Here is a 15,063-nt window from a genome sequence, read left to right on the forward strand (position 1 = left end):
TAAAGTGATATAAAGTCATTGGAAACGATGAATTTTTTTTTAACATAACCTAACCTACTTAACCCAGTTAATAAAGTTTTTGTTGCATCACTTTTTATGACTTTATATAACTTTTTAAAGATGTGATGAATTATCATTGTTATGATTTATACGGTCACCATTTTTTTAGATAGAGGTATAAATAATGAATTTAATGATGCTAAAGTGTATAATGCGCTACCAAATCAACCAAAAAATAATAAAATAAACGAATCTATTTAAAACTAAACTAAAAATATTGATGAGTTGGTTAAATGACTGAGATAACTTTATGAAGACAATATAGATACAACTAGAGACTAACTACAAAAAATATATCGTAAAAACTACAGCCCGCCTCAGAACGGGAAAACCTAGTGCGAAAGACTGAAAGCTGTGGCTTTATTCTTAGGATATTACTTACTGGCTTTGAGCCGCAGCTTTGCTGGCATGGTATTAGGGAGAAATTACTGTACAAAGTTTTTTTCCCACAGCAATGAAATCTTTTTTAAATGAAAACCAACCTTTGTCCTTTCACAGCCCTCAAACTACATTTACGGAAAAAATCACGTCCATCGCTCGCTCCCAGCGACGTGAAAGAAGAACAAACAAACACACACACTTTCGCATTTTGTAATATTAATTAGGATAAGCTTTAGACTTACATCATGACAAACTGTACCATAGAATCTAATAAATAAAAATGCATATATTTCTATTAATCAAAGTAATAATACTTAATACTTGCTTTACTCCATGCTCTAGCCGAGTGCCTGGCCGCCTTGGGCAACAGGGAAGCCGCCCTGCAGTGGTCTCAAAGGGCGGCCCGAGCGGGCGGGAGGCTGCCGGCCTGCAGGCAGCTGGGGGACCTGCTGGCTGGAGCGGGAGACTTGCCCGGGGCCATACAGGCTTACACCACCGCCCTGGAGTAAGCTAACCTTCTCTGTAAATATGCCCCACTGCTTTCGATTATGGAAACCCTTAGAATCTTTAAATTTAAGTCAGTTCATCAGTTCAATAGTTAGGAGCCGTTACATGTAATTCTTAGAGACATCAGTAGTTCAAGCAATTCGCTCAAAAAAAAAAAAGGAGTATTTTCATAATAATGACCTCATGTCGCTAAAACAGATTCTTTAGACAAGTGCTTCTTATTTATACACGGTGTCCGGAAACTCGTAGTACGAGCAGGCAACTAAAGTGTTAAAAAAACTTTTGGAGCCGGGTCCAAGCTTTGACGCTTTAAAAGTCAGATTAACTTCCTAGCAACCCGTTTTTTTACAAATTTGACCTAAACATTTTTAACTTCAGCTATACCACAAAATGGACATCAAATGTCAAACCCGCCTCAGAACAGAAATTCCCGCTTCAGAACAAAAATTTTCTAGTGAGGCGGGTTACTTTCATATTTGTAATATTGATCATGTTACTGCAATAAACGCCCGGGTTGCCGGCAATTAAAAAAAAAAGTGAAGTAGTTTAATTAGTTTTCCCTTGTATTGTGAGTTTCCGGACAACGTGTATTTTACCCTTTATTCACCCGTAAACACTAACTTAACCACTTTTTAATTTATGACCAGTCTGAAGATGGCTTTGACGAGCTGAAACCGGTTACGGTCAAAATAAAATTAAGTGGAATAAAGTTTTTTATTTGTTTTATTATAATATATTATGAAAAAGAATTCGTCTTCATTTGAAAGAATAATTTATTTTATTTTATTTTATTTGGTACATTATTTTTTACAATTTATGTTTTCCAGTAATGTATGCCTCACTGGGTGGCTTGCCCGTGCTGAGGCCTTCATTTTATAATATGAAAATATAATCTACAAATTATTTAAAGAGAAAATAATACATTTAAAAAGAAAATAATACATTTAAAAAGAAAATAATACATATAAAATTAAAAATACGAAATACATAATAATACATTTAAAATTTAAAAAAAATAATACAATGAAAATAATCTTGTGTGTTTGTGAGTGATGTGTGTTTATATTGGTTTTGTGTGTTACGTGTAGGTTTTATTTTTATTTTATGCTATGACATTTTGGTAATATTGTCTTTTTTGTTCTTTAATCCATTTTGTAATTTTGTGTGTGAATTTATTTTTATTTTCCTCAATTTTAATTTCAAGTTTTACACTGTTGTAAGCTTTTATAGCATGGTATTGGTAGTGTCTTTGTCCAAAGCTTGAATTTACTGTCGGAGTTTTTATGTTTTCTTTGTACGATTGTCTAACTGGTCTGTTAGTGTTATTTTGTGTATGTTGAAATTTATTTTTTTTTGTCAAAAATGTAGTTTAGTAGTTTTTAACGTATAATTGGCGTATATCTAGTACGTCACAGCTGTTGAATATTTGGTCTGTATCAGTCAGTCTATGTTTTTTTAGTATTATCTTTAAGATCGTTTTCTGTGCGGTTTCTATGTAATTGATAGCCGAGTTTGTTGCTCCTCCCCAAGCAATAATTCTACATTCTATTAGTGATTGGCAAAGTGCAAAATATATTGTTTTCAATTGTTTTATTTTATATATGTTTCTTATGTTTAGGAAAATGTGTATTGTTTTGAGAAGTTTATTTGTGATTTGTTTGATGTGAGGTATCCATCTAAGGTTATGGTCCATTACGATTCCTAGATACTTTATTTGTTCTGTTTTTCTTGAGGAGGGCAATCGCAGATGTTGGTGTTTAAACATTCGTGTATTTTTATGGTGTTTGTGTTGTTTTGTGGCTGTCCCGTGCTATTTATACTGTATGTTGTGAATTTTGTCTTTGATATGTTAAGTGTAAGTATGTTTGAGTCTAGCCATGTTTTCACTTGCGAGATTCCCAAATTTGCTATGTTATATACATTATAATGTAATAGTAACATCACAGGCGGCTTCAGAGGTAAAAAAGATCGTCGTCTTCATTTGAAATAATAATGTAATAGTAACATCACAGGCGACTCCAGAGGTAAAAAAATTAATATGAAATGTTAATACATATCGATAATGCGTAATGAATATTATGAAAAAGTCAATGTATGTAATTAATTTGCCGGTACCCACATATTCTGAAGCCGGTAATACAATATTGTTTAATTTATAATTATTTATTTACACATAAATCTAATTAATGTTATTTTCTTCTTTTAAAGATCTTTTCCTATTAATTTAAATTTGTATTAACTCCTAACTCAGTCAGTAGACTTAAAAAGTAAACAATGATAGCAAAAATATCTATACGTTCATTTTATTGCACCCGCAAATGCACTGACAAAAATGATAACTTTTGTTCGTAACCTCTTATTTTTCTATCTTGCAACATAAACTAATTGTCACTTTATTTGAATACGTTTGTCATAATTCAATGAATTGTTTGCGATTTCTTTCGATGTGATATATCCACAGAATTTGATATTTTAAATTATTCCATGCAAGTTACGTCAACAATGGATAAACATAATTTCAAGTTCAAGATGGCTATCATTTATAACACAAAAAACTTACGACTGATATTTTTTACATCTCCCTCTAATACCTTAGTAATCTTAGGTCGTAGATATCTCTATCTCAACGCGGTCATGTCCAAAAATCCCTTGAAAATAAATTTTGTATGATACTAAGCACACGTTAGACATGATAGTATTGTCTCCTTTGTCTGTATAGCAAAGAGAAAGAAAGGAGATAGCTTCGGGATAAAACTTGAAGTGACCCAAGCTAGGAAACATACAGCAGCTTCTCATTTGGACCTTAGATGGCACTGGAACTCGCTATCACCGTACGAATATGCACGAGTGTTAAAAATATATTCATAATCGGGAAGTTCGTTAAATCCTTTTTATATTAATACTATTGCAGCATGTTTTGGCAGGACCAAAAGACCATCGTAGACGAGCCGCCACCGAGTAACATGATAACTACCAACTGGACTATTACTCGTTATATTCTATTTGGTTAGGTTATATTAGGCTATGTGAGGTTGTTGTGATAAGAATTATATTTATAATTTATGATTATAATTATATTTATAATTTATACTGGTTCGTAATAAATTCTTGTATTTAAACCAATACATTTTGTTGAATAAAGACCCTACTATTATTCACATACACAATAGCAAGCGAAATATTAGAATAGTCAACGAAATTCGGGACCCTGGAGTTTTGTTTGACACTCAATAAGTTTTTTTAAATCACATACAACAAATAACTAACAAAGGTAAGAAGACACTGGGATTTATAATCAGAACCATCAAAGACTTCGACTCGTTGGAGGTTAAAAAAATCGTGTATTTGTCGCTACTACACAGCTTTTTAGAAAACAATTCAAAAGTGTGGTCCCCCTACTACCAAATTCATATAAAGAATATTGAACGTTTGCAGCACAATTTTTCACGATTTATTAACTACAAATTACACCTATTCAACACATAAAGTATACATTCTTACTAAATACACTTAAAATACATTCCCTATAAAATAGAAGAAATAAATGACCTACCTTTTTTATTTCAAATTATTCACTCCAAACTAGACTGCTGTGAACTCCTGCAACTTATAGATTTCAGAGTGCCCACTCGAGCAACTAGGCAAAATATATTATTCTGCAACAATAACTTCAATAACAACCATAAACATGGACCTATTTCTCGCTTTCACACACATGGAAATAAATTCACCTCAAATATCGAAATTTTTTTTTTAAAATTATTTTAATATAGATCATAGTTACATTAATACATACATATTTTGCAAAATATAATATTTATTTACCCCTCCCCCCTCCTTCCACTTATTTTTTCCAATTGTATCTGATAGTATTAATACGCTTGCGTCTGGACGATGTAGGCCCTCTGATTGGTCAAATTTAAATTGTTTGTTTCGGTTAAATTCCGCTAACTTGAAAATTAAGACACGATTCATACTAAAATAGGATCGCCTCATAATAATACGAGATTTCTTCAAAACCATCGTTTCTGGTCATATATTTTTTGGATAATATCAAAGAAAATATGTTTTAGAAAGTTCATAATCCATTGGATTAATTACATTACAGTGAAAATTATCCACAGTTACGTGATTATGTTTGACGTTTATAAAAAAATCACGCGTTCCTTCAATGGCCGATATGCACGGCTATAGATTAGTTCGCCGACAGAGCGCACCTCTGGCGGTCTAAAAACGAACCAAATGAATGCCGCGAATATTTAAATATGCAGCTCACAATATTTGACCTCTTACGATTAACAAGCGTTTAATAAGAAGATTTCTTCTTTGTAATGGCATTTTTCATTATTATTTATATTTTTTTGTTTATTAATTATATCTGATTTTATATTGACATGTTTTCTAATTTCTAAAATTTCAAAATTATTTATTTGCGATGCTTTATATCCTGAGTGAAGTATTTTAAGACCTGAATTTTTTATCGAAAGTGTGATCATTATTCAAAAGATGATTTGCAAACTCAGATTCACTATTTCCATTTAGAGCCCTGCGATATTCTTTAATTCTGACTTCAAAATTTCTATTGGTTCTACCTTTGTAAAATAGGTTCATAACTGGTCATGTATACCTTATCAGAAAAGAGGAGCTCTTGTGCCTGATAAGGGAGCCACGATTCTTACTTAGATTCAATGTTATAATATTATGTTATGTGTAAAATATAAAATAATATATATATATATATTTTAATATAAGTTTTTTTGGAAAAAAAATTTGATTTTATTTATTTGTTCTTGTTGGTTCTATAATATAAGTTTGCCTGTGTTCGAGAGATACTTGAATGATATTTTTATATGGCATATTTAAAGAGCGATTGCGTTTATTTTTTATTTTCTTCTTGTCGTTTTCTTGTAGATTATAATATGTGTTGTGAACCTATATCGCTATTTTATATTATTTGTATGCCATCTGCAATTTTAAAACTCGTAAACGATTTTTTCTTTCTCTTTTCTTTTTTTATCTTATTTATTTTATACATTTAACAACTCAGGCTTCATAAGCATGCTTACAATGAAATAAAACAATAGCCGTCCAGCTTTATTAGCTTGTTTTCAAGTAAACGGTTGGTTCTCGCAAATTTCGTTATAACTCCGGATTTCTGCATCTGACAACCCTAAAATAAAAATGGCATATTATAAAGAACAGACAAGGCTGTACATTTCTTTGATAAGTTGTTCGTAAAAACAAATAATACATGCGCATTTAATTTCAAAGCGAAAATAAAACCAATTGTTTTTCAAAGTGACAATTTCCGAAGGCGCACAACCTACCGAAACAGTAAAAGCCCAAGTAGTTATAGTTACAATGTCATGTTCATCCAGTAGTTAGTTAGGTAGTTACAGACATGAGATGTATTAATTTGTTAAAGATTTGTATTTAAATTTAGTTATCTAAACTTTAAAAAAACTCCTGTGTCTCTGTATCATGCAGTATATCATGTTAAGTACACATATATGTAAAAGCCCAACAGGGAGTTTATAATAAATAAATACATCATTTAGTTTTTTCACTATCCATTTTTCAGAAGCGCTCCAGATAACGCCGAGCTGCTGACGTCACTGGGCATCCTGCATGTGCGGGCCCGGGAGCAGCAGATGGCGGTGGAGAGACTGGGCTCGGCCCTGGCGCTCGGGCCCCCACAGGCGAGGGCTCTACTGCCCCTGGCTGCAATCATGCAGGTAATGTCTGCTAAACGTAACCTGCGAACCTCTAACCTTATTATTGAAATAACAGTGGAACAACGTATTCCCTCCTGGCATCTGTTTTACAAACCAAACATTCAACCAAACGGAAAGTTCCCTTTGGTACAGAGTCCACAATCGAGTCTCTGTTTATTTTTAGAATTTTATTAGTTGGTATTTTATTTTTTTATTCCTTTCTGATATTCTAGAGCCACAACGACTTTGACGTTGCTTTGTCCAGATACAAAATCGCCGCTCAACAGACTCCCGACTGCCCCGCTCTATGGAACAACATCGGAATGTGTTTTTTTGGAAAACAGAAATATGTTGCCGTAAGTTTATTTATTTTTCATGTTCTCCGTAAAACGTTAATACACGAATATATCACAGAGTAGATTATAAATTTGTCATGGGGGGCAGTTTTACCTTTTTGTAACATGCGTCAAGATATTTGCTAATGTAAAAGTGACGTTGAAAATGTCGATGGTCAATGCAGTCGCTCTGTTGATCGGCGCGTTCTGATAGGCAGAAGTTCTCGCTTTCAGAGCATAAAAAAGTTCATGGGATCATTCACGAGTTTACTTGTTACGCACGTAGATAACCTCTTTCAACATAGGTGGATTGAATCCACAGATTGACTTAACATGTTTACCTAAAAATATTTTTCGGCGGGCTTCTATGGTGTTGAAATCTAGCATTCCTATTAATAATAAGGATGAATAATGGAATGGATGGTATACGGTATTTTCGCTTATGGGGTAGATATTTGTTTAAAATTTTCTGAACATTGAAGTTATTTTTTCTGGTTCTGATAGTCGCACTAAAATTATCCTAATCGGTTCATATTTGAGGGTGACGTAAGTTCCGCCTATGAAAAACAATAAATTGTCACCGGCAGCTGGGACCGCCTAGAAATATTAGCGGGCGTGACGTCACAGCCGTCTTTTCAAGGCCGGCTAGAGAACAGGTCTGTGGCGCGACAGATTTTGAAGTGCCACGTGATTAAGTCAGAGCCATTGAGCAACGACGTTTGCAAATGGCGGCGAGTTTTTTTGATACCCGTTATTACTGCTGATTTACTTGTTTATTCATTTCTATTTACTTACATACGGTTACACAAGTACCATTTATACAAAAAATGTTAATAATCAGAAACTGAATTGGCTAGTGGTAGTGTTCTTTAGACATCTCACTAGAAGAACCTGAGCTGAGTTGTTCGCATGTTTTGTATAAAGTGTTATTACGCCATCATAACAAACTGTATGGGCTAGTGGTAGTGTTTTGTGGCACAGAGGAAGGAAGTTTTGTGGACATCTTGCTAAGAGAACCTGTGCCGAGGTGTTCGCATGTTTTATATAAAGTATTATTATATCGTCATAAGAAACTATGGGCTAGTGGTAGAACAACTCAACACAATGACAATTCAACACACCTTTAAAAGTGATAAAACAAAAATTAGGTTAAATAGGTTAGTTTTTTCATCGCTTTTAATGAATGTACAAGGCATATCCAGAAAGTAAGTGTACTGAGGTTCTCACGACCGAATGAATTTTATTTTCGATATGTTGGCTACACTTACGTGTAGCCTGACTCTTTCCCTCCGCAACGAGACCTGTTCAAGGTCAGTACGTTGAGAAGTATCAACGCAACAACACGTTTCGTGAAAAATGTCAATCCAATCTCCCGCCAAATGCGAAATACGCGGCGTCATCCGTTATCTCGTTTGGAAGGAAAAACCTCCGTTTGAGGTTTATAATGAGGTTAAAACTGCATATGGTGATAAAGCTATGAATTGTACGAGTGCGTACAAGTGGTATCGCGAGTTTAAAAACGGTTCTCACCTCTTCACCCTCCACCAAAAAGTTCAAAACCACAATTTCAGCCAAGAAAATCGTGGCATCCGTGTTTTGGGACTGTCAAGGCATAATTTTGATTGAATATCTGCCTCAAGTGGAGACCATCAACTCGCAAGATACTGTGAGACCCAAAAAAAATTGCGGAAGGCGATTCATAACAAGAGGAGAGGCATGCTGACAAAGGGAGTCAGCCTGCTGCACGACAATGCCAGACCACACACGGCCAACGCCACGAAGGAACTGCTTGCTTCGTTTAAATGGGATATCCTGAACCACCCCGCGCATTCCCTTAACCTAGCACCTTCAGATTATTATCTCTTTACCTCCCTGAAGCTGTACATGGGTGGAAAAAGGTTTTCAACCGACGAGGAGATAAAGGAGGAGGTGGAGAAGTGGACGAAGGGGTTGGCGGGAAACTTCTTCGAGGAAGGCATCAAAAATTGATACCCCGTTTCACCACCTGCATTGAGAGGAATGGCGACTATGTCTAAAAATAGCTTACATATGTACTACGGTAATCATGTAATTTTTTTGTTTCAGTAAAAAGATTTGTAACCTACAGAAATTCAGTACACTTACTTTCTGGATACGCCTCGTATATGTATAACCTTTTAAAGGTGTGTTCAATTGTGTCGAGTTATCATGGAACCATATACCTAATGTAAGAAAGTCAAAATTGTACCTTCAAGCAACATTTTCAAAGCTGAGTTGGCCCCCCAACAGGCGGTGAGCTGTCTGAAGCGCGCCGCGTGCCTGAGCCCACTGAGCGCGCGCGTGTTGCACAACCTGGGGCTGGTGCACGCCGCGTGCTCGCAGCACGCCTCCGCATTCCACTTCCTGTGCGCCGCGCTCAACCTGCGCAGTGGCACCGCGCACACTTACCTGTTGATGGCTGGTCAGTTGTTTCTCCATTTCATTCTGTTTTCTTTTCATTCTTTCTTCATTTCAATATGTTTTCCTTTCAATTTGCTTATATTTCAATTTGTCTTCATTTCAATCTGTCTTAATTTCAATATGTCTTCATTTCAATCTGTCTTCATTTCAATCTGTCTTCATTTCAATCTGTCTTCATTTCAATCAGTTTTATTTTCAATCCGTCTTAATTTTAATCTGTTTTCATGTAGCATTATCTTCCAAGTTTCTAACTTTATTCTACTAAAGGCAACATTTTCCTCTAGGATGGCGAGACTAAAACAAAGATAAAAAAATACAAACAGATAACACGGACGATATTGTGAATATGTTTATTTTCGAAGAACGACAAACTTTCACACATATGAATTCCATGCCTAAAACATACTTAAAACATTTTATTTTAAAAAAGGGTTTCGTTGGGTCTAAACTAAAAATTTGTCGTTTGTAACCTTTTTTCCGGTATTATGACACCGTATATTGTACAAGTATCTACTTGTTTATTTGTATTTCCCAACTCATGAATTTCTTGGATTGCCCATAAAAAGGTGACTATGATTTAACACGATGTGTAAAGCGTTACGACTGTTCAGAGTGTCTGGAAAAGCAACATAAAAATAAATCTGCCTTAGAACTACACTGTTAATATGAACCAAGGATTAAGTAATATTTCCAGTTTATCGTAAATTAATATTATTATCATTCGATATCGATACATACCTATAGAAAAATACTTTGGATCATTTTATATTAATAATAATTAGACAACTGCAATGCTCTATCAAAATTTCGAAATATGTACTTAAACAAGTGTTCACTGTCAATGCTGAAATATGCACTATCAGTGCCATAGCATGCACTGAAAATGCCACAATATGGACTATCATTGCCTAAGTACACACTGTCAATGCCAAAATATTCACTAACAATGCCACAATATGTACTATCAATGCCAAATATACACTGTCAATGCCATAATATTCACTAACAGTGCCATAATATGCACTAACAATGCCAAAACATTCACTAAGAAAACAATGCCAAAATATACGCCGTCCATGCAAAAATATTTATTTATTTGTGGTGTTTTAAATAGGTGCATAGTTATGTATGCCCTGATACAATCCTTGAACACATTATATTATTTAAAAAAAAAATTTGTAAATCAATCACGAATTTTCAAAATATAACCACCGGATCGGATCGGAATAGGGAACAGTCAGGTACTTTCCAACCTTCATCTGTCCCATTTCCATCCCATCTCACCGCTCTCTTCAGTATCATAACACACCCCAATGGGGTATTTTATCACACTATGAATACCTTTAAAGTGTGTGAAAGATTGAAAGTTTACTTTTTTGAATCTGATCATTGTGCTAAAAATGTGTAATTTTAATATTTTCATTCAAAATCATTCATTATAAAAACGATCAAAAACTGAACATTTTGAAACTGTTCCAACTGGTTTCAATGTCATTTAGTACGCAATTGGTCTTACTACAGTCCAACTGACGTCGGACGACTGGGAGAAGTTGGGACTCTTTATTTATCTTTATTAACACCCAAAGGGGTTTTAAAAACTTAATAATAATAATAATTTATATTCCATGATATGGAGAGGTTAGTGCAACGTCACACGTCCCATATAGATGTATATATACATTGATTGTACTATAGATATGTGAAAATACCTAAGTGCATGTAAAACCACTAGTTTCCGAACACCGTTTAATCTATGGCCTATTTTAAACTCCACCTTTTTGATTGCAAATATATTCCAAGTGCTACCTTTTACGCTCTTTACGCACGTTTTTACGTCTTTTTACGTCCCCATTTGACAACGCACGTTATAATGATATTTTCTTCCTGTTTTGACAAAGGGGTCCAAGTAAAATTCCGACATAGTTGTTGATCTGCTTCAGAAAATAAAGCAAAAGTAATACAACTATTAATTCATTTGAAAAATTAATTGAAAACGTAAACATCACCTTTTTAATTGTAACTGACTAACTAACTAACCATCACGCCGTTTTCCGCAGGGGTAGGCAGTGAGGGCGAACCGCCAAACAACTCGGTCTTGGCACACACTTCTTGCCTCATGCATCGTATCATACATACTCTTGACATGGCCTGGTTCAAGTATCTGATTAACTTGATCGTGCCATGTCTTCCTCGGGCGTCCCCGACATCTTCTACCATTCGCATTCACATCACATATTCTCCTTACACTCCTTTCTTCGCTCATTTCTTTTTAATTATTCGTACTGCCCCTGAGAGTCTGGAGCGAGTGATACTATGGGATCACAAATTGGGATGTATGTATGTTATGAAACTGAAGATAATGGTGAGGGGAATAAGATGGGGAAGAAGGTGGTGGGGAAACGTTTGGATATTCAGATCTGGTCACCAAGCCATTTCAAGCAAACTTTCGATTCTGAATGGTGGTCTTTTACCTGGAAATGAATCGTTTAATGATAGAATCCCTTTGGATCAACGCACAGTATAAAAAAAACGACAACGTTTGTATATTTTTTGGACCATAGGCTAACGAAAAGGTGACCTAATCTTTATTACGGATTAAACCAACGATGTTATGATATGCCATGAAAGCGTGTTCCGTGCTGACTGTCGCCGAACTACGAACTGCACGAAAAAAGCGGCTGTTTAACGAAAGGTATCGGTGCTAGTGGATTCATACTAGTAGTGTTTCATGGCCCATCATTTTATTCGAAGGTAGGCACCTTCAATAGAAAACCTGATAAAGTGGAAATACGGATTATCCGAATCTTTTTACCTGGAAAACGGAGTCAGCCAGGGAGGATGCTTATGTTGTTTATTCTTTAGATTGTTTAGCGTTATCCCTGAGATCTGGAAAACAAAAGATTGAAAAAAATTTATATGGACGACCTTATTCACATATTAAACGATGCTGGGGTGGACCATCATATTGTCGAAGGAATTATACATTTTTGATACTATTTCTTGGTAGCTTCCATCGTCCTGAAATTCACACAATTATTCTATATGGCATATATCTGGTTTGTCTCAACCAATTCAGCTGTCATTTCCACCTTCTGCTACAAACTTCAAAACATTAAATACTTAACTTCCTTAAAAGATTAATCTTTCACAACAAGTCATTGTGGTTTGTTTCGTATTTCAAAAATAGTGTTCATACTCCTGCGAAGTCATGCACCTAAAAAGCTCTGGATGGAGCTATTCGAGAACAATTTGAAGCCGCGGAGTGAGGGGGAAGATGTATGAAAAATGCCAAAACCTATTTACATATTTTAATGATATATCCCATTCCTTGCCTCATCAAATACCCAAAAAATCACAATGTTATTACCGCATTAACACCACAAAATACAACAATAATAGTAAATTATGCAACACTTTGCGAACAAATCATTTCAAAAGTATGTCGTACAAGGTGGCTGGCAAGCCATTTCCCTTCATCCTAGATTTGGCTTCAATGCCATTCATACAAAATCGTACTACTGATCTGTCTAGTGCGGAGTTGGGTAGTATCTACTTAGGTACCAACTGAAAATATAGAATTTTTTTATTTCAAAAGGGTGTTTATTCAGCATTTATCTGAAATATACATATTTTTTTTATTTAGTTCGATTTTGCACTTGTCACTATTTGTTAAATGAATACACCTAACCCTACTAGCATAATGTATCACACAACACATTTTCCTTTAGAATTACGCGTCTTTTTACCGCTTTCCTCTACATATCATTCAGTCATTTCACACTGGCATCAGGCGCTTGTAGACCGGGAGCCCACAACACATGACGTCATCGAATACACAGTTGAAACCAGTCTGTGGTTAGAATGGACGTTAAGTAAGCTTAAAAAATGATTGCTGGTGTGCAACCTGAAGGGTTTCTAACAGCATGTAAAATTGTGAATCGTGTAAATCAAACTACGTCGTAAGTTATACGAACGTAAATTCTTTGCTGTTATAGTGGTCGATTAGTAGAGCAGAAACAAACTGGTCTGCTGAAATAATGTACACAATGCTGCATAACGTAATTCGGTCACAAAAAAAACCACTTCAGCCTCTCAACATCCCCCAATCGAGTACGCCAGTCCCACTAGCTCCGGCCGGATGGAACTCGTGTGTGGTGTTTACCTAAAATAAACTGCGCTATAACTTTCATCTTTGAGTGGCTAAATTTACACAGCAAAATGCATGACTATTGCGTATCGCAGTCTTAGCAGATATGTCGAAAGATGGTGAATCATGTTTTTACTGCAAAAAAATTCACAAAAATCTTGTAGCTACGTCATAAATACTTTTTGCGTGTTTATATAGTATATACGTACATATTATATTTGTTTTTAATCAGTATATCCGATGACGTACATGTGCTGTAGGCTCCCAATCTATTAACACTTGGCGTGCGACGCCTGAATGCGTATATTATTCTGTCTCTCGACGGCCGATCACTCTTCTTGAATATAACTTCACAAAAAAGACCAAACATTCTTACCTCCTTTCTAGAGTAATAAATATATAACATGTTGGAAATTTACAGCTAATAATCTAACAGGCTAAACCTATTTTTAACTGTTTTATTATCTATGTAAATCTAATCTACACAAATGGCTTCAGTAATAAACATTGATTTTGAACCACCCTATAACGAAGAATATAATATGCATTACAATAATAATATAATTGACACTATATTATATATACTCAGAACAATTTTTTCATACTTTTTTTAGTAGCCTTCTTTTTACTAGCACAGTAACAGAAGACAAAATCACAAAATCCAAAAATCAGCACAAAATACTCTCCCCCAAGAAAAGATTTCCTTTGAAACTCTCCTAAATAATGTTTCTAAAGAAAACTGGGTACATATCTATTATTGTACCGATACCACATCTGTATACAAATTATTTTTAAAAACTTTACACAACCATTTGGCCAAGCAACAACAGACACAAAAAGTTAAAAAAAAACAATCTGACACAAAACTCAAACCATGAATCACTGCTGACATCCTACACTGTATCAGAAAGCGTGATAAGCTTCATAACTTATGCAGGAATAATCTCTACGACTATGCATTTCTTACGTTCTATAAGCGCTATAGAAATAACTATGTTTACAATAATGCCACCGTTTTGAGTTTGGTTATGTAATGTATTATGGTGATTGTAGTTTTTTTTATCGTTTTAGGGATTTTTTTTTTAGGAAAATTTTCTTGAAGTCAACATTCGCTCAAAACAATTTCATCAAAATCTGAGGCAATTAAGAGTTCATCAAATTTTTTGTTTACCTATACTCCTGATATTCATAGTGAATACCTTAAGTGTAGAATTAAGTAATAATAAATTGACGCACTACATTGGAAATCAATAGTTGATGTATGTGGAATTCGTGTTGTGTTTTATAATAAATCTTCTCCATTTTTTGTTTCACATTAATTAATGCCCAAGCTCTAGTGACAAAATAAATAATTATAATAATAATTGTTAGGTTAAATTGGCATTAAATGCTACAAAAGTTGTGCTGATAAAAATAAATGGCATTAGTTTAGTTTACTAGTTTCGTCCTCCAACAGTGCACAAGCCACATTTTCCGTTTA

The 15,063-nt window shown here is 34.7% G+C and overlaps 1 protein-coding gene across 1 annotated transcript in view; it reads left to right on the top strand.

Annotated features, from left to right (window-relative positions):
* The window catches only part of BBS4 (Bardet-Biedl syndrome 4), a 101,209-nt gene that overhangs the window by 75,073 nt on the left and 11,073 nt on the right, over positions 1–15,063 (top strand). Inside the window, exons 5-8 of the mRNA XM_089639110.1 lie at positions 784–946; positions 6,530–6,683; positions 6,896–7,018; positions 9,266–9,437. Coding sequence (XP_089495236.1) covers positions 784–946; positions 6,530–6,683; positions 6,896–7,018; positions 9,266–9,437 — 612 coding nt within the window. The remainder of the gene's footprint in view (positions 1–783; positions 947–6,529; positions 6,684–6,895; positions 7,019–9,265; positions 9,438–15,063) is intronic.

The sequence above is a fragment of the Hesperophylax consimilis genome, chromosome 13 (assembly GCF_061612785.1).
Source record: "Hesperophylax consimilis isolate HC1 chromosome 13, BYU_Hcon_1.0, whole genome shotgun sequence".
NCBI lineage: Eukaryota > Metazoa > Arthropoda > Insecta > Trichoptera > Limnephilidae > Hesperophylax > Hesperophylax consimilis.